This window comes from Equus quagga, chromosome 14 (assembly GCF_021613505.1).
Source record: "Equus quagga isolate Etosha38 chromosome 14, UCLA_HA_Equagga_1.0, whole genome shotgun sequence".
Classification (NCBI taxonomy): domain Eukaryota; kingdom Metazoa; phylum Chordata; class Mammalia; order Perissodactyla; family Equidae; genus Equus; species Equus quagga.
The window spans coordinates 19,786,375-19,804,223 of NC_060280.1; the positions used below are offsets into that span (position 1 = coordinate 19,786,375).

At 41.1% G+C, this 17,849-nt stretch overlaps 1 protein-coding gene across 1 annotated transcript in view; it reads left to right on the forward strand.

The window, feature by feature from the left end:
• Positions 1–6: 6 nt before the first annotated feature.
• Positions 7–17,849, forward strand: part of DENND5A (DENN domain containing 5A) — an 83,313-nt gene continuing 65,470 nt past the window's right edge. The window contains exon 1 of the mRNA XM_046685168.1: positions 7–175. Within this exon, the coding sequence (XP_046541124.1) occupies positions 64–175 (112 nt within the window). The 5' untranslated portion in view covers positions 7–63. The remainder of the gene's footprint in view (positions 176–17,849) is intronic.

Sequence of the window (17,849 nt, forward strand, 5' to 3'; positions counted from 1 at the left end):
GGCGGGAGCCCGGTGCGCGGGCTCTGCGCTCCGCCCGGCCCGGCTCGGCTCGGCCCCGGCGCCATGAGCGGCGGCGGCGGCGGCGGCGGGGGCTCGGCGCCCAGTCGCTTCGCCGACTACTTTGTCATCTGCGGGCTGGACACCGAGACCGGGCTGGAGCCGGACGAACTGTCGGGTGAGTGCGCGCCGAGCCCGGGGCCGCCTCCCCGCGCCCGCCGCGGCCGGGGACCCCCGAGGAAGCCGCCCCCCTCCCCGCTTTGTCCCGGCTGCCGGGCGCGGGGCACAGGGACGTCGGGCTGGAGCAGGGGAAGCGGGATGAGGGGCGCCGCGCCGTGAGGGGCCCCTCGGCGCTGTGGTCACGTCCTCCGGGACGAAGAAGAGGGAAGGGCTGTGTGTCCTCGGTCTGGTGAAGGTTGAGTGACTTAGTATAAAATAAAGGGAAGTCTGTCCTCGAAGACCCGTTAGGGAGGGAAGAAGGCATCCCCATGTCCTAGTGAGAGTAAGTTCCACCCATATTTAAAAAAAAAAAACAGAGCACAACAGAAACTTGGTGAGTTTATCTGGCCCCTTCCCAAGAAGCCTGTGATAACAGCACTTCCTCAAAACCGTTCTGACCCAGCCCTGGGCTGGGCCCCCTGGGTTGATGGGACGTGAAGTAATAAAGTGAACTTGGGCCACTCCAAGCACGGTGAGAACTCCCTTCGTTTCTAGAAAGGGCTTGCTTCCCGGGGCCATGCCTTTTTTATGAAAGTAATTTATATCCTTTATGAGGCTAGCGTCATTTGTGAATAAAAGGCCAGGAACCTGGTTGGAGAGCCTTGGCTACATAGTGATGCTCTCAAGTCATCTTTCAAAGGGGACATGGTGGGGAAGTGACGACGGGGCTCAGATCAGATTTGGCGCTAATTGCAGAAGGGTGTCGGAATTGTAAAATCCCCGTGAATTCCCCTGCACCGTCCTTGGAGCCTTTGAATTGCAACAGTTTTGAAAAACTTTTTGTCTGGAGTGCCCAGGTTGCACTGGGCATCCTGATTTGATGAGGGATACTCCTTTCTAGTGTGTCATGATGTGGTCACTGTAAAGTTTCCTGAAAATGATGATCCTGTTGACTAATTTTGCTTTGTTTCAGAGATGACAGGACAGGTTTTTGTGTGTGTGTGTGTGTCACTAGAAAAATTCCAGTGTTTCTTGTGGAAAAAAATTAGGCGCATACTTAAATGAAAAAAATGGACTATCTTTTTAAAAAGTGAAAAATTGCTGACCTTTAGCAAGGTCAGAACAATATACTATTTCCTCAAATTAATAGCAGGTGGAGAAAAAATCATGAAGCAGTAATATAATTTAGTACTAGACCTTTTTTGGGGGTGGCCTCATGGTTTCAAGTTCACTTTTTTGGGTCTTCAAATTCTTGTAATACAGATGGTAATTTTTCATTTGTGCTTCATACTTATTAAATTGGTGACTTTGTGATGTAGTTGTTGGAATTCGGTTCACGGTATTAGAGCTGGAAGGGACATCAGAGAGGAAAATGAGGCCCGGGAAGGACAGTAGGACCTCCGTCCTGCTAGATAATTGCTTGACTTTGGTCCACCGCTCCTCTCATGACTCTACACTGCGTCTCATTGCCTGACTGGGTCATTAGAAAACACTAACATGTTGAGAAAGACAGAAAATAACACAGTTCTCCTCAGTAAAAAGCTTTGAGATGGTGGAATAAAACACTGTTATTTTTATGCCTTTCTTCTGAGTGTCTATTAAATTAAATAGACGTTTTTTTTTTGAAAATAAAGAGAACGGTTTGCAAATTATAACGCATAGGAATGAAGCTGGTGAGTGATTTGTTAGGGAGAGCCCTGCGTTTTGGGGTTAAACATTCCTGCTCTGCTATTGACTATCTCTATGACTGGGGGCAAGTTAGATAACTCGGCTGGGGTTCTCATCTATAAAAAAAAGAATGTAAATAAAAAGTACCTCATCAAGCAGACCCTCAAAAATGTTAATTCTCTTTTAGTGACTATCTGTTAATTATCTGGCTTTTCAGCAATCTAAAATTATCTCCTTGTGAAAGCTTATTGAGAGAATAAAGAAAGGGGGATGAGTTGTATAAAATGTGTAAAGAAGAGTATTTTTCTGTCTTTTTCAATGTGGTTGCAGTAATGGAATGCCAAGAGCATTTATTCAATAGGCGGCCTTTGTAAGAATAGGCACTGATTGAAGGATTTCTTTTTTTCTTTCATTTCATTTCTGGTGGGTTGATAGGGTAATGTGGACTACCCAGAGGGAATCTCTGGATAAAGCAGAACAATACAAATAGCTCTATGTGGGTCGGTGTTGAGACTCTCCAGGGTGCGTTTTCTCTCTTCAGCCTGCCTTAGAGCTCCCAAACTGATGATGTCATAGTAAGTGAAACTGCAGGAAATTGTGAATTGCACCCAGGTTCTCTAGGGAGGTACTGGGGAGTCTGTGTTCTCTCCGAGCAAATTAAGTTATGTACCATAAGTAACTTCTATACTCTTCAAAAGTGAATCCGGAGAAAGCAAATCAAAGATGCTCGGTGTTCTTTCTGGTTTTGTTGGAGAAAGATTACGATTCATTCTTTTCTCTTTGCAACAATAAGCAGAGAGCATGCTGAATATAGAGCATGTTGAATATAGACTCAGATCATTGGCTTTTATAGGAGTCTCTCGCTGTCACCTCTTCCGCTTTCTTGCAGACTTAAGCTTTAAGCAAGTCGTGTAGTAATTTGTTGTGCAAGGAATTGAGGAAGATGCGAAAATTAATTTTGTTGTGTCTTCTGGTTAGTTGAGGAAGTACTTTGGGTTGGAAAGAGAGGAAGATAACCTATGGGTGAAGCACAAGGTCTAGCTAACTTTAGGAAATGGTCTCTGCTTGTTAGCTTTTTGAGCTTGTCTAGTAGATCAGCAAATCTGAAAGAACTGCTTTTGATTTACATTTTCCCTTATTGTTGGCCCATCCTACCTGGGGAGGTGGATGGTAGCAGAGTCCATTCCCTCTTTCTACCTCTTTGGTAGGAGGGTGTCCTGGGCATCTTCATTTTCCCTTTTTCTGCTCATGGGCACCACCAGGTGACTGCAGGAGAAGGCTTACCCCGAGGTGGGATTCCTGAGTTTACTTTCCCTATCTGCCTGAGAGTTGTTTCCCGATTGCTTGTGACCTCTTTCTTGCCTTGGAGTCTTTAAGTTCCTCTGCACTGACTCACACCCAGTATTGAGATGTAAGTATCTTAGGTTCCTGCATCCACTACTCCGATTTTCCCAGCCTCTGAGCATAGGGCCTTGCCAAAAATTGAAGGGAAGAGGTTGGGGACATAGATAGATGGGAGACTGCCCAGTGTCCTGTGTGAGACTACTTAGAACACTGCGAATACACTGAAATTGTGTCTTAATGTCACCGTTAGAAGAGAGAAAGTGCTCACTGTCCAGGAAAGCCAGAGGACTGGTCAGATGGTACTTCTCCTTAACCGTATTGAGCAGTGAAGTTAGAACATCAGAATCATGGAATGTCAAGTACAGAAGAACTGTTAGAGATTATATAACCTGATTTTACAGATGAGGAAACTGAGGCACTGGGAAAGTTGGAGAATATTTGTCTCCTTTTCCATATTTCATTCTCCTTTCCTGCTACTTGAGTAGGAATACTTTGTAGTAATCTGATGATTAGGGGGGACGAGGAAAATATTTGGCAGGGGCAGGAGTGGACATGATGGCAGTTTTTTCTAGTGCAGGTTTCTGTTTGATGAGAAGCAAGAATACTGTGCTTGATTATCATGAGGGATATCTTATTTTTTAAGCTTTTTCTTTTGCTGTAACTTCATACCAAACAATGACATGAATAGTACAGAGAACTTTAGTACATCCTTTTTTTTAAATACCCACTTCATCTCTGGGAAGAGACAGTCTTTTTTTCTTTTAAATAAGATATCTTTCTTACTCATCAGGGATATGCAAATTAAAACCACAATGAGATACCACTTCACACTCACTAGGATGCCTATAATCAGTGACAGATAATAAGTGTTGGTGAGGATGTGAGAAAGCGGAACCTTCACCCACTGGTAGTGGGAATGTACACTGGTGCAGCTGTTTTGGAAAACAGTCTGGCAATTTCTCAAAAGGTGAAACATGGAGTTGCCATATGACCCAGCAATTCCACTCTTAGGTACATCCCCAAGAGAAATGAAAACATATGTCCACACACAAAAAATCAGATTCACTGATTGTTAACATTTTGCTCCATTTATCTTATCACTTATATGTGTTTTCTCTCTCCAGTATATGTAAACAACTTTATTGAGATATAATTCACATACCATATATCACCTATTTAAAATGTACAATTCAGCGGTTTTTAGTATATTCACAGAGTAGTGCAATTGTCAATACAATCAATTTTAGAATATATTCATCACTCTCCCCCCAAAATCCATAGCCATTAGTAGTCACTCCCCATTTCTTCCAACTCCCTAAAGCCCATCCCCAGGCAACCACTAATCTACTTTTGATCTCTGTAGATTTGCCTGTCCTGGACGTTTCAAAAAAAGGAGTTGTTAGTATAGGGTCCTTTTTGATTGGCTTTTTCCACTTAGTGTGTTTTCAAGGTTCATACATGTTGTAGTATATATCAGTACATCATTTCTTTTTATGACTGAATAATATTCCATTGTATGAATATTCCACATTTTACTTATCCATATAAGTTGATGGAGATTTGGGTTGATTATTATGAATAATGCTGCTGTGAACATTTGTGTACAAGTTTTTGTGTGGACGTATGTTTTCATTTCTCTTGGGGATGTACCTAAGAGTGGAATTGCTGGGTCATATGGCAACTCCATGTTTCACCTTTTGAGAAATTGCCAGACTGTTTTCCAAAACAGCTGCACCAGTGTACATTCCCACTACCAGTGGGTGAAGGTTCCGCTTTCTCACATCCTCACCAACACTTATTATCTGTCACTGATTATAGGCATCCTAGTGAGTGTGAAGTGGTATCTCATTGTGGTTTTAATTTGCATATCCCCGATGACTAAGAAAGGTATCTTATTTAAAAGAAAAAAAGACTGTCTCTTCCCAAAGATGAGGTGGGTATAAAAAGTTTGATGACCCAGTTTCAAGCAGGGAGTCACTATGAGCTAAACTTAATTTTTATTTTCTTCTACCAGTCTGGTCAATTTTGTGCACATTCTCTCATGGTCATTTTATAAAGGCATCTCTGCTCTGAAGGCCAGATGCGTAGCTGTAGCAAAACTCAAATCCTCCTAGCTTATCTCAGGCATCTGTGGGTACTTCGAGAGGTCAAGGTTGCTACAGGAGGGGGGAATTTCCTAAGTTAGGTCGTATGTTTCCTTTTATAAGGTAGAGCAAGTGAGAAAAGTCAAGAGAAGAGACAAACACACAGGAAACAATTAGAGAGCAGCCCCCAGACAGTTAAAAATTACATGCTAAATGTAAGAGAGCCCCACTTTGCACTCCCTCAGGTGGGGAGGATCACATGGAAGCTAAGTGTATTCTACTTAAATGGCACTGGGGCCCTGCTTCTCTCTTAAGAGGTGCAGAGGAAAAAGACAATTCCTCTACCCTCTAGGTGCTTCTGGCTGGTCTAAGAATTAAATTGACATGAGACAGATTAACAGGAGAAAATCAAACTTTAATAACATGTATACACGAGAGAAACCCAGAAAAGATGAGTAACTTGCCAGAACCACCAAAGCCTTAATCACCTTAAATACCTTCTTCAGCTAAAGACAAAGGAGGATGTTGGGGAGGGGGAGTGGTTTGGACTTCAAAGGGGAGGAAGGCAATTCCAACGGACATGGAAATGCAAATATTTGTAAAACAAGTGTTTGCTGGGCCGCCTTTAGGCAGTGTGACCCAAGAGACAGAATTTTGATAAAAATGGGCTTGTTGGTGCCTTTCTATCACACCTATTTTACATTATACTGTGGTCATCTTATGGTATTAGCTCCTTCCTGGAATAGGCCTTCTATCTTAAATTCTTTTTAGGCAGTTAGGGGGAAGGTCAAAGTTTCTTTCAGTCTTTTGTTTTAAAAAATAATCAAGGCAAAGAGATACATTTTGAAGTGGCCAGTTCTGATCCCAGACTGGAAATCCGGGGTCACAGTGTTTGGTGCTTAGACCAAATTCTCTTAGGCTCTGCCCGGCCCTCTTTCCTTCCTAGATAAAAAAATAAAGTTTTCTTTGCCTAAGGGCTCCTTTGGCAATACCCATTTCCAGTCCTATATCCTTTTATAAGCTTGTTTTGGGGCCAACTCTGGTGGAAGGTATGCTTGGCTCAGCTCCTCAATTCCTGTTGCTGTTCCTGGGTTTGAATTACTGTCATGTGGTCTTAGAGGTCTCTCGGGAACCTAGGTCCACGTGAGAGGCTGCCTGAAAGGTTTTAGGTTCCTGCTGGATGTGGCATAGGATCCAGTGAAAGCGAGAAAGCCTTGCCTTTTGGAAGCAGGTGTGACTTCTTAGGGAATTCAGTGATTACACACAGGCTGTCATAGCCAGACTTTTAGATACAGTTCTCAAAAGTTATTGAGTGAAGCAGATATTGGTCAAATGTCCATGTTCCAGATGTTCTATGATGGCTCTTTTTAGTTCACAGTATACAGAACCCTGGACTGGGTTTATGAGTGTCAGAGTCCTGTCATGGTGCAAAATGAGAGCATGTGCCAGCTCTCAGGCAGTTTTCAGTATGCTTCCAAGGGATCAGGTATGACTCCAGGAGTAAGATGGGAACAGTTATGGTTTAAACCACCAAGTCTCTCGAATATTATACTTAGGATATTTGCTTGACTGTCATCTGTGGGATCTGTCATAGTTTCCTGTTAAAGAGAGCCAGGTTAGTAATTTTTTTTGTTCATCAGTGTGATAGTTAAGTCAGGTAAAAGTTTTACCAGGCTGTTTGTGGTCTACTGTATAGGCTGAACTAGCTGGGTTGGTCTGAAATGTTTTCGTGGAGTGCTGGGAGGCCTGAGCAAGGAGAAGGGCTGTGGAGGTCCCTCTTCTTAAGCTTCGCTCCTCTCTCAGTGTTGGATTCCTTGATTTCTAAACTGTTCCCAGTTGGCAAAACACAGTATGAGTGTGCATTTGTTTATATTGGTCACAGAATCAAAAATGTCAGAGCTAGAAATCGGAGTAGTCCAGCCACCACTTTTGACAGATGGTAATGATTAATATTTGTAAATGGCTTTAGAGTTTTGCAGTGTATTTTTTTTTTTTTGAAGATTGGCACCTGAGCTAACAACTGTTGCCAATCTTTTTTTTTTTCCTTTTCTGCTTTTTCTCCGCAAATCCCCCCAGTGCATAGTTGTATATCTTAGTTGTGGGTCCTTCTAGTTGTGGCATGTGGGACACTGCCTCAACATGGCCTGATGAGTGGTGCCATGTCTGTGCCCAGCATCCGAACGGGTGAAACCCTGGGCTGCCGAAGTGGAGCACACCAATTTAACCACTTGGCCACGGGGCCGGCCCCTGCAGTGTACTTTTAAATGGTTTAAAATTTTTTCAGTCCCATTTAAATACAATTTTCTGTCCAGTGTCACCCAGCAAGTTAGAAAGAACTGTTTCTTTCTTTTGTCTCACTATTGTTGAGATTATTTTTTTTAATTATGGATTTGGGAAAACGGAAGCCATGGCTTAATCACTGAATAGCAGAGCTGTGGTGTGGCCTCTTTAATTCAGTCGCCAATCCACAGTGCAGTAGAGAAGCTCTGTCAGGAGAGGAGCCAGGTCACTCATCTTCTCACTTATAGTTAAGGCTGTTTGTTATTTTATATATATATGTATTTTCCTGGCCCTTATCAGTTCTGGAAATGATTTCCTTAGACCAAGTAGTTACTAGGGCTTTGTTTCTAAGAAGCTCCGTTTTTTGTGTGGCTGTTTCAGGATGTTTTACGCTTTTTTGTCTGAGGTCTCTTTTCTTTGAAAAACAAAAAAAATGGTTTGCATCTGCTAACCTCAGAAATCTCTCATTGTAGCCTGCAGTTTGCATCTTTTGTGGTTGTAGTTTGGAAGCTGGCTGTGACTTCTGTTTACCGTAATGAAAGGATATGGGACGCAACAAAGAAACTTTCAGGATTTCTAAAGGCAAGAAGACAGAGGAGGAAATGATTGAGAAACAATAATCACAAGCCATGATTTATAAGATAAGTGGATAAACCCAATTTGTAACAAATTATATACTTTTCTTTATAATACATTAGAATTACTTTCTCGGAATGTCAGAAGAGTTGGTTCTTTTTTCAGTTGTGTCATCTGTGATAATTCTTTTCTTTCTGTTTTTGTAGTTTTAGAATAATGGCCCTCTAACAGTGTTTTAGCCTAATTATGAAGATAGGTATTAATTATTGTTATATTGCTAAAGAAAACCAGAGATTTTATTTTGGGTAAGTTAGGTTGCTCTTTTTTTGTTTTCCCCAGAGTCTTTATTTGACACTTACCATGAATGAATTTCACTATTTTTGTTTGTTTGTTTGTTTTTTGTTTTTGTTTTTTTTAGATGTTTTATTTTTTCCTTTTTCTCCCCAAAGCCCCCCAGTAGATAGTTGTGTATTCTTCGTTGTGGGTCCCTCTAGTTGTGGCATGTGGGACGCTGCCTCAGCGTGGTCTGATGAGCAGTGCCATATCCGCGCCCAAGATCCGAACGAACAAAACACTGGGCCGCCTGCAGTGGAGTGCGCGAACTTAACCACTCGGCCACGGGCCAGCCCCTGAATTTCACTATTTTTTCCTGATTATGAAAATCATAGATCATTATAAAAATCAAAACATTGCAGAACTATGTTAAAAGCTCCTCTTGTCCCAGAGTCAGCTAGGCAAATTTCTTAGCTTTGCTGGAAGACAGTGCTTTACATGGTAGGTGCTTGATACAGATTTATATTAATTATGAAAAGATAGAGGCTGCCTATTCAGATTTTCAAAGAGTTGTTATGTAGTCCTTTCTCCAAAGTCTTCTACCACACCCCTTTCTGTTTTTAAAGACCAATTTAGTGATGACACTTGTTTGCGTAAATGTATGAGATGCAGTTCATGCATCCTTGTCCTTCAGGAGCTCATAGTCTTCTGCCAGGTCAGCATATAAAGCAATAACTTGTTCCTCTTTTTTTTGGCTGAGGAAGATTTGCCCTGAGCTAACATTCGTGCCAGACATTCTCTATTTTTTATGTATGTCGCCACCACTGCATGGCTCCTGCCAAGTGGTGTAGGTCGGTGCCCAGGAACCGAACTTGGGCTGCTGAAGCAGAGTGTGCCAAACTTAAGCACTAGGCCTTGGGCCTGGCCCCACTCATAATTCTTCTATCCAGAATTAAGCTGTTAACATTTTGTTATCTTTATGTAGTTCCTTCCAGTTTTTAAATATTTTTATTGCAGTGTGTACCTTAAACACAAATTGTAAGTATATAGCTTGATGTATATTTATATTTGTATACATGTGTGACCATCACCCACATTAATTCTTTCCAGTTCTTGCTCTTTGTGGGTGTATGTGTATACTTTTACATATTGTGATAAAGTGAAATGTAAAAATTTTGTTTTGATTTTTTTCACTTAATGTTCTATCATGAGTATTTCTCACTATCGTAAAGTATTCTCCTCAAATTTTATTGATCCTAGTTAGGAGTTAATTGATTACAAGGGACAGAAACTCATTCAAACAAGCTGAAGTAAAAAAGACATTTATTTTAAATTATAACATGTTATATATTTATAAATAATATATTAAAAGAATATCCCAAATCAGTTGGTCATTATTATTGCTGTATATAGTTTTCTGTTGTGTAACAGTACCACAATTTTGTCTCTCAGTTCTACTGTTGATGACACATGAGTGGTTTCTAGATTTTGAATGTTTCAATAGTGATAAGTTACGGACATTCCTCTGTGTGCCTTTTTTGTGAACATGCCCTTTGGTCTGTTGAGTATGTACGTGGGAGTGGAATTGCTGGGTCATGGGTATGTGTTCAGCTTTAGTAGATACTACCAGCTGCTTTCCACGGTGGTCGTATCAGTTTGCATTCTCATCCCTATCCTCCCCAACACAGCATTTTCCTTCTTTTTCATTTTAGTCATTCTAGTGGTTATGTAGTGGTATTGCATTACTTAAATTTGCATTTTCTGGATAACTAATGAAGTTGAGTATCTCGCAAAGTTTATCAGACATTTGTATCTCCTCTTTTTGGAAGTATCCAAGTCTTCTGCCATTTTTCTTTCAGGTGGTCTTTTTTTTCCCTTATTGATTTAATGGAATTCTTTATATGTTCTAGATATGTGTCTTTTGTCAATTATATGTATTGCAAATAGCTTCTTGTGATCTGTGTGTTCCTTTTTAATGCTCTCTCTCTCTTTTTTTTTTTTTTTCTGCTGAGGAAGATTGTCCCTGAGCTAACATCTGTGCCAGTCTTCCTCTATTTTGTACATGGGATGCCCCCACAGCATGGCCTGATGAGTGGTGGGTAAGTCCGCACCCAGGATCCGAACCCATGAACGCCGGGCCACTGAAGCAGAACTCGCGAACTTAACTGCTACGCCACCTGGCCAGCCCTCCTTTTCATTCTCTTAATGGTGACTTTTGAGGAACAAAAGTTTTTAGTTATAGTCCAGTTTATCAGTTTTCTCTCTTTATGTTTAGTGCATCTTGTGTTCTGTTTGAGGCCTTTTTGCTATTGCAGGGTCACAAAGATGTTGTGTTTTTCCTTCTAAAGGCTTTGTTGTTTTACCTTTCACATTAGATCTGCAGTCACAGAGCTAACCTTAAACGCTGTGCTATAGCACTGCTCTGTGCTGCCTGAAAAAAGTTCCCCCACCTTTTTTGTGTGTGCGTATTTGTCGTTTTTCAGCTTTCTGCAAAATGAAAGAGAAGCATTTCCGTTCCTCTCACAGCTGGACCTGAAGTATAAGGCTTTGATATGACCAATACAGTGCTTTTAGTACTCACTTAGTAAAACAAATGCTACTCTTTATGCTTTGATTTTAGCACTAATTGGTAAAATTTTAGTGGTTAGGAAACTGTAAAAAAAAAAAAAAAAGGATTTATTACTATAAAAGTTCTTAAGGGTAAAGAAAACTCCCTCCTGTTATTGAGGGTGAGCTGACAGGAGGCTCCCAGCTCCTGGATGCTTAAACCCCTGCATGCTCTGCGTGCTCTGGGGAGGAGGAGACTGTCGGGTGGTCTCTTCTTATAAGCTGTGGTTTGAAATTTGGACAGAGGAAGGTGCCGGCTTTCTTGGTACAGCTGTGTTTGCTGCTCTGGGATCTGCTTTGGTGTCTGTTCTGTGAAGCAGATAGATGTCACTTCATGCAGTAGAGGCTTCCTTCTTGGGAAACATTTGGGAATTTCCAGGGCATTTCTGTGTCTTGTTTTCATGGTTAAAGATTTAGAGGTGACTCTCACGTGTATGGCTGTCCTTTTGCCTCTTGTGTTCCATACACGTGTGTCATACACTTTACATATGTTAACTCGCTCCTCTCACTAGGCCTATGAAATAGGTATTACCCCCGCAGTACAGATGAGGAAACTGAGATTTACAGAAGAGAGACCTTGGATGGGTTATGTAAAATTCAACAAGACATGGAACTAGTATTTGAATTTAGATTTGCCTGTCTTTAAAGTCCTGTGTTTTCCACTATAGTGTATGTACCGCAGGATATACCACACTACCTTCCTAGCTTCATCTGGAGAAGAGCCCCCTTCAGATTTGTGAGGCCTGTCTGTCCAGAGAAGGAGGTACAAGTTTACTCAAATGTGGTCGTGAATTTCAGGAGGGGTTGGTTTTGAATGGTGAAGTTTTATCTTTCTGTATTGCACTTAGCATAGAGCTGTGTACGTAGTAGGAACTCAGTCAAGATTGGTGGGTTAGTTGCTTGGGTGTGGAATAATGTAGTGATATAGCAGAGGAGTCGAGTGTGAGGTAGACAGGGTCTCTGCCCCATGGTAGCTCCGTGGAGAAAACATCACTCTGACTGTGCTTGTATTTATAGCTTGGATTTGTTGAGAATGTGGCTATGATGTAGGGTTTTGGACGAATTGTTTTGGTTAAGTGTCTTGCAGATTCTGTAAATATTTGTGGGTTGATATGTTGATGAATTGTGGGGATATTTTCACCTTGAGGGAGAATTAAAATTTTTGGCTTGGCACATTTTCTCTCTCTCTGGTAGCAGAGGAGTATTCATTTTCGGAATTCTTCTTTAGCCTTATTTTGTAATAGATTGGCTGGTTCGGTTTTTGCTGCTGTGGTAAGAAGAACTGTGTTATAATTGGCATCTCTGCTTCCTCTAACAGTTTTATGGGTTTGTTTTGAAGTGCCTGAAAAAAAAGAAAGAAACTTTTATTTTGTGAAATATTTCTTCAAAAGGGTATTTTATGCTGGTTGATACTCTAAATGTGAAATCCCAAATAAACACATATGAAAAAACTATCTTAAAGACTAAAATGGGTGGCTGGCCTGATGGCATAGTGGTTAAGTTTGCACACTCTGCTTTGGTGGCCTGGGGTTTGCGGGTTCAGATCCTGGATGTGGACCCACATTCGGCTCATCAAGACATGCTGTGTGCCGACTGTGAACTCATCCCTGACCTGCCTCTCTCAGTGCGCCTCACCTCCGTGGTGCTTGTCAGTATCTTAACTTCTCCTTCACAGTCTTCCCAGTATTCACTCTTTTAATCATCACTGATGCCTAGGCCTTAGGCAGGACCATGTCATCAATTTGGCTTGGAGGGGCCAGCCCAATGGCATAGGGGTTGGGTTCACGTGCTCTGCTTCAGCAGCCCAGGGTTTGCAGGTTTCCATCCTGGGTGCCGACCTGCACACCACTCTTCAAGCCATGCTGTGGAGGCATCTCACTTACAGAGAAGAGGAAGATTGACACAGATTTTAGCTCAGGGCCAGTCTTCCTCACCAAAAAAAAAAAAAAAAGGGGGAGGGGGAACTAAAATGGCCCCAGAAGCCTTTATCCACCATTCTCCTAGTAAATTATGGGTTGGAAAGGATAGTACTGACTTGGTAAGAGTAGACTGAAACCTGAGGTCACTAAGCATTTATATAAAGAGCATTTAATTCCTCTGAATGACTTCAAGTCTCCCGACCCAGACAGATTACACCCCAGAGTTTTGAAAGAATTTTGGGATGAAATCATCTAGTCACTGTCAGTAACCTTTACGGAATCATGAAGTTACCACAAACAGACATGTTTTCAAGACTAATAGGAAGGTAAGAGCTCGACATATTCCTAGTCAAAATCTGGAGTGGTTTATTAAGAGTATAGTATGAGGATTTACAGAAGGAGACTGTGATTATTAAGTGCCAACATGGGCCCACTAAGAATATTTAGGTCAGTTTGTCCACATTTTCTTTATTAAGGGAGTAGACTGGTAGAGGAGGGGAATGCTGTCAGCTACTGTTTTTGGATTCAGGAATGTTTGGATGGGAACGATTAGGATATACTTGGAGATAAGAGATTTGAGCTGTATGATGAAACAGGTGATGCGAAAGTAGGCTAGAGGGCAGATGTGAGTTAATAGAAGCACGAGAGTGTCAGGCTTTTACTTGGCTGCAAGTTTGATTTATGGCAAAAATATGGTTTAGTTGACAAAAAGTTCTGATTTTAGGTTGCATTAATAGAGAGATATCGTTGAAAAGGAGAGTGGATTGTCCTGTTTTAAATAATGTTAGTCAGACCACACCTAGATAATGTACTGATTTTAGTTCTAGGAGCTAGGGTTCTGAGGGAACTGAAAACCGTGTCATATGAACTACATTCAAAGGAGCAGATTTGTTTTATGGCCAGTAAATGGCTCTGACGGTAGCTCCCACAGAAGAGTTCCAGTAGATCTTGGAGATGGAGAATGGCAACACACTGTTGGAATACTGTAGGTTTTGAAAGCACTCACTTGAATAAATGTAGATTGGCTAAAACAGGCAAGGAAGGGTATGAAGGTCATTCTAGGCAGAGAATAGCATCTGCAAAAGAACGAAGGCATGAAAAAGCATGCCGTATTTGGGAACTACAAGTGAATTAGTACAGATAGTGTGTATAGAGGGAGAGAGTGGGTAGTATGAGGTGAGACTGGGGAAGTTGGCAGAAAGTTGGAAATTGGAGAAAAACTGGAGCCTAGGAAGATAAAAGTGCTATGAATAAGGCTTGATTGTATTGAACCAGGCCTAGCATTCCAGGCTTTCTCTCTTCCTTTCAAGAGCTCTCTTCTTCTTCCCTTCCTTCAGGTATGTTGTTTTAGGTTTACTTTAAAATGGTCGGGGCATGCCCTCTGTTTATGAAAGGATTCTAAATAATCACACAGGACTATCTTTTACATTCTTTAGCAAGCTGAAGAACTTACTGGAAAAGCTGTGACTTATAAGCAGTAGGTTGAAGGGTATTAATGTTCCTATTATGGTTTTAACTTTTAGAGACAGGCAGACTATGTTCTAGGTCATGCTAGAATCAAGAACTCTTTCCACTTCACTATACTACTTGCTCAAAAGAGGATTCTTTCTTTGCCTAGTTCAAATGATAAATGCTAGGATGAACAGTTGCAGCTATAGTGATCCAGCAGTTAACAGCTGTGCCAAGTAGAAGATATGTTTATCAAGACCTTGTGGTAACTTTGCTTGTGACTGGTATGGTTGTGGCTTATTGTTCTACTGCAGGCAGGGTTGGATTTCAGCATGGGCAGTGGGTTCCTGAGGCCTCTCTGCTTGTTCCATAATCAGGGCTCTGTCCAGGGTCGATATGCAGCCTGTACACCCTGTGTGTATAGCCAGCGTTTCTTCTGATTGGTTGGTGCCCACATTGCGCTGATTGTTAAATGTTTTGAGAATCACGTCTGGCTCTAACCATCTGTCTTTGATGTTATTTGAGACCTGAAGTTTCTCTAAATTTGTTTTGGTTCATTTATACAGAGAAAGTGCCTTTTTTTCCATCCTCATGCCCTTAAACAACTTCATAAAAAACAAATTCCTGGAAGCAGGTATGTTTTCCTACTATTAAAGACCATTATACATTATTTTCCTTTAGGTCCACTCTGATTTAAAAGCTAGTTTCAAACATTTATGAGACAATTAAGGACATTTGAACACTGAGTACATATTTGCATTAAGGATTTTTCTAGGTGTATTAATAATATTACGGTTATGTTAAAAGAAAAAAGAGGTCTTATCTTTTGGAGACACACTAAAATATTGTAGATAAAATATGTCTGAATTTGCTTTAAAATAATTTCGTATGGAGGTGTGCAGATATAAAGTAAGATTGGACATGCGTTGATAACTGTTGAAACCAAGTGATGGATACATGTTAATTCATTGTACTTTTCATAATAAAAAGTTAGAAAAAGCTTGTATCCTCTCAAAATCCCCCTGCATTTATAAAATTATAATTGGATTTTAAAAAGTTCTCAAAGGTGTATTCTTGGCAATTATAGTTTCTGGTTGCCTGGCAATAATTAGAAGTTACAACTTAATATACTTACAGCCAAAAGCAAAGAAATTTGACCTTTTAGTTAATTTATGTAATATTTTCATATGCATTTCAATATAGCTTTTTGAAATATTAAAAATGATGCCTCATCATAATTTTTTTAATGGGCCTCTTGTTGGGAGCCATTGGCTCTAAAAATTTTGATCCCCAACCTTGTTTGTATCTAGACTTCTTAACCCAATTGTAATCAATAGATGTTTTTAGTTTTTTTTTTTACCTGTGTATGTTTCTTTAATGGTTAGATTGTATTCCATTGCCTTGATGTACCAAATTCTCTCTTGTTGTTAAGCATTTGCTTTTCTTCTTTTCTTGCAGCTGTAAATAGCTCAACTGTAAGAAATTGCTTTTTTGTGTGTGTGAGGATGATTGACCTTGAGCTAACATCTGTTCCAATCCTCTTTTTGCTTGAGGAAGATTGTCACTGAGCTAACATCTGTGCCAATCTTCTTCTATTTTATGTGGGACGCCCTCACAGCGTGGCTTGACTAGTGGTGCTAGGTCCGTGCCTGGGATCCGAACCTGTGCACCCCAGGCCACTGAAGCGGAGCGTGCAAACTTAACCACTAAGCCACTGGGTAGCCCCCAGAAATTGCTTTTTAGTGGATTTAGCAGATCGAAGGGTATGGATTTATTTTTTTAGAGCTTTTACGATGTCATGCTAGTTTGATTGAGCTTCTTTCAAAGGTGTGACTTTGTGAGTTGGAACCTTTTCAAGGTTTAGTTCTCTTACTCTTTTACCAAAGGTTTTTAAATTTTTATTTATTTATTTATTTATTTGAGGAAGATTAGCCTTGATCTCACATCTGCCGCCAATCCTCCTCTATTTGCTGAGGAAGACTGGCCCTGAGCTAACATCCGTGCCCATCTTCCTCTACTTTATATGTGGGATGCCTGCCACAGCATGGCTTGCCAAGCGGTGCCGTGTCTGCACCCGGCATCCGAACCGGCAAACCCCAGGCCACCGAAGTAGAACGTGTGCACGTAACTGCTGTGCCACTGGGCCAGCCCCTACCAAAGTTTTAAGGCATGATAACAGTGGAAAAAAGGATAAATTTGGTTCTATTAAAAAAAATTGAGCTTTTGCTGTCAACAGGTGGAAGGATGGAAATGAATTTATTTTTCTTCAGTGAAGTCACAGTTTCGGATGATACTGCCATTTAGCTCTGTTAGAGAGTACCTGGTACTAGATGGGGAGAACAGTCACATATGTTGGCAATGATTAGGGAAAACTGTGTAATAAAAGTGGCATTTGAACAAGATCTTGAAGGACTTACACCAGGAGGATGTAGTGGGAATAGGCAGAGGGTAGGTAAGGAGGGAACTATGGGGCATGTTTAGGCAATATTGAGTCATCCTTTTTGGTGAGAACATATCCTATTCAAAGGATAGTAATGGAAGCTAGGGTTAAAGAGTTAGTTGGGGGAACAACTGAAATAAGAATATACCAGATAGACTATATGAAAAAAGAATACTAGGGGCAAAAAAGAGAAATGATGGTATTTGTGATAGCTTATAGACTATCAGCTGCCGCTGTTGCCTCTATAAATAACTCAGTTGCAGGAAAATTGCTACCCTGTTAGTCATTCTGGCTAGAATCCTCAGTTTAGCATTTATCAGACCTAATGATTTTCCAGGAAAGGGAGGATCCTTGTTTGTAAGGTTGTTGATCTAAGTGGAACTGATTTATTTTCAAAGTCTGTCCAGAGAAGAGAGTATGAGAGATGTAGAAGACACTGGACATTGAGAAAGTGGAGAGAAAGAATTGTCATAGCACTTACTCATTGGGCTCCATCTAAGAAGCTGTCGCTTTTCACCTAAAGCTTTGGCAACACTGGTGGCTTTTAGTCTTGGTTTTCTTCCAAGGACTGATAGAAGGCCCTAGCCTCATGTCTTGCATGTTCTTCTTACTAAGCTCATTTACTGGCAGGTTGGGCCTCTACTCTCCCTGGCTCTCTCCCATTCCAGCATCAAGGGAAGGCTCTGAGGGGCCATCTTTGCCTAAGCACCAGAGGTAGGGCAGCGTGGAGATTGATGGTGGAGATTGATGGTGCTTGGTGCAATGAAAGGGTCCAGCAGATCTGGAATTACTTTAGTTACGGAGGAACCCTCTCATGATCTGTGGGTTAAGGATACTGCTCTGTATCACAGCAGAGAACTTGGGCTTTTATAGCTTTTTAGCCTTCTGATGATTACTTACTCTTAGAGTTTTCCTTACAGCACAATTGTACTTCTTGGCTGATCTAAATTCTGAAGTTCTAACAGACATCCACTCTGTGTAGTAGGTGAAAAGAGTATTTGATGGAATGTCTGTAGGGATTTCTAATCAGATTTTGCCTCATACTCATTGAGT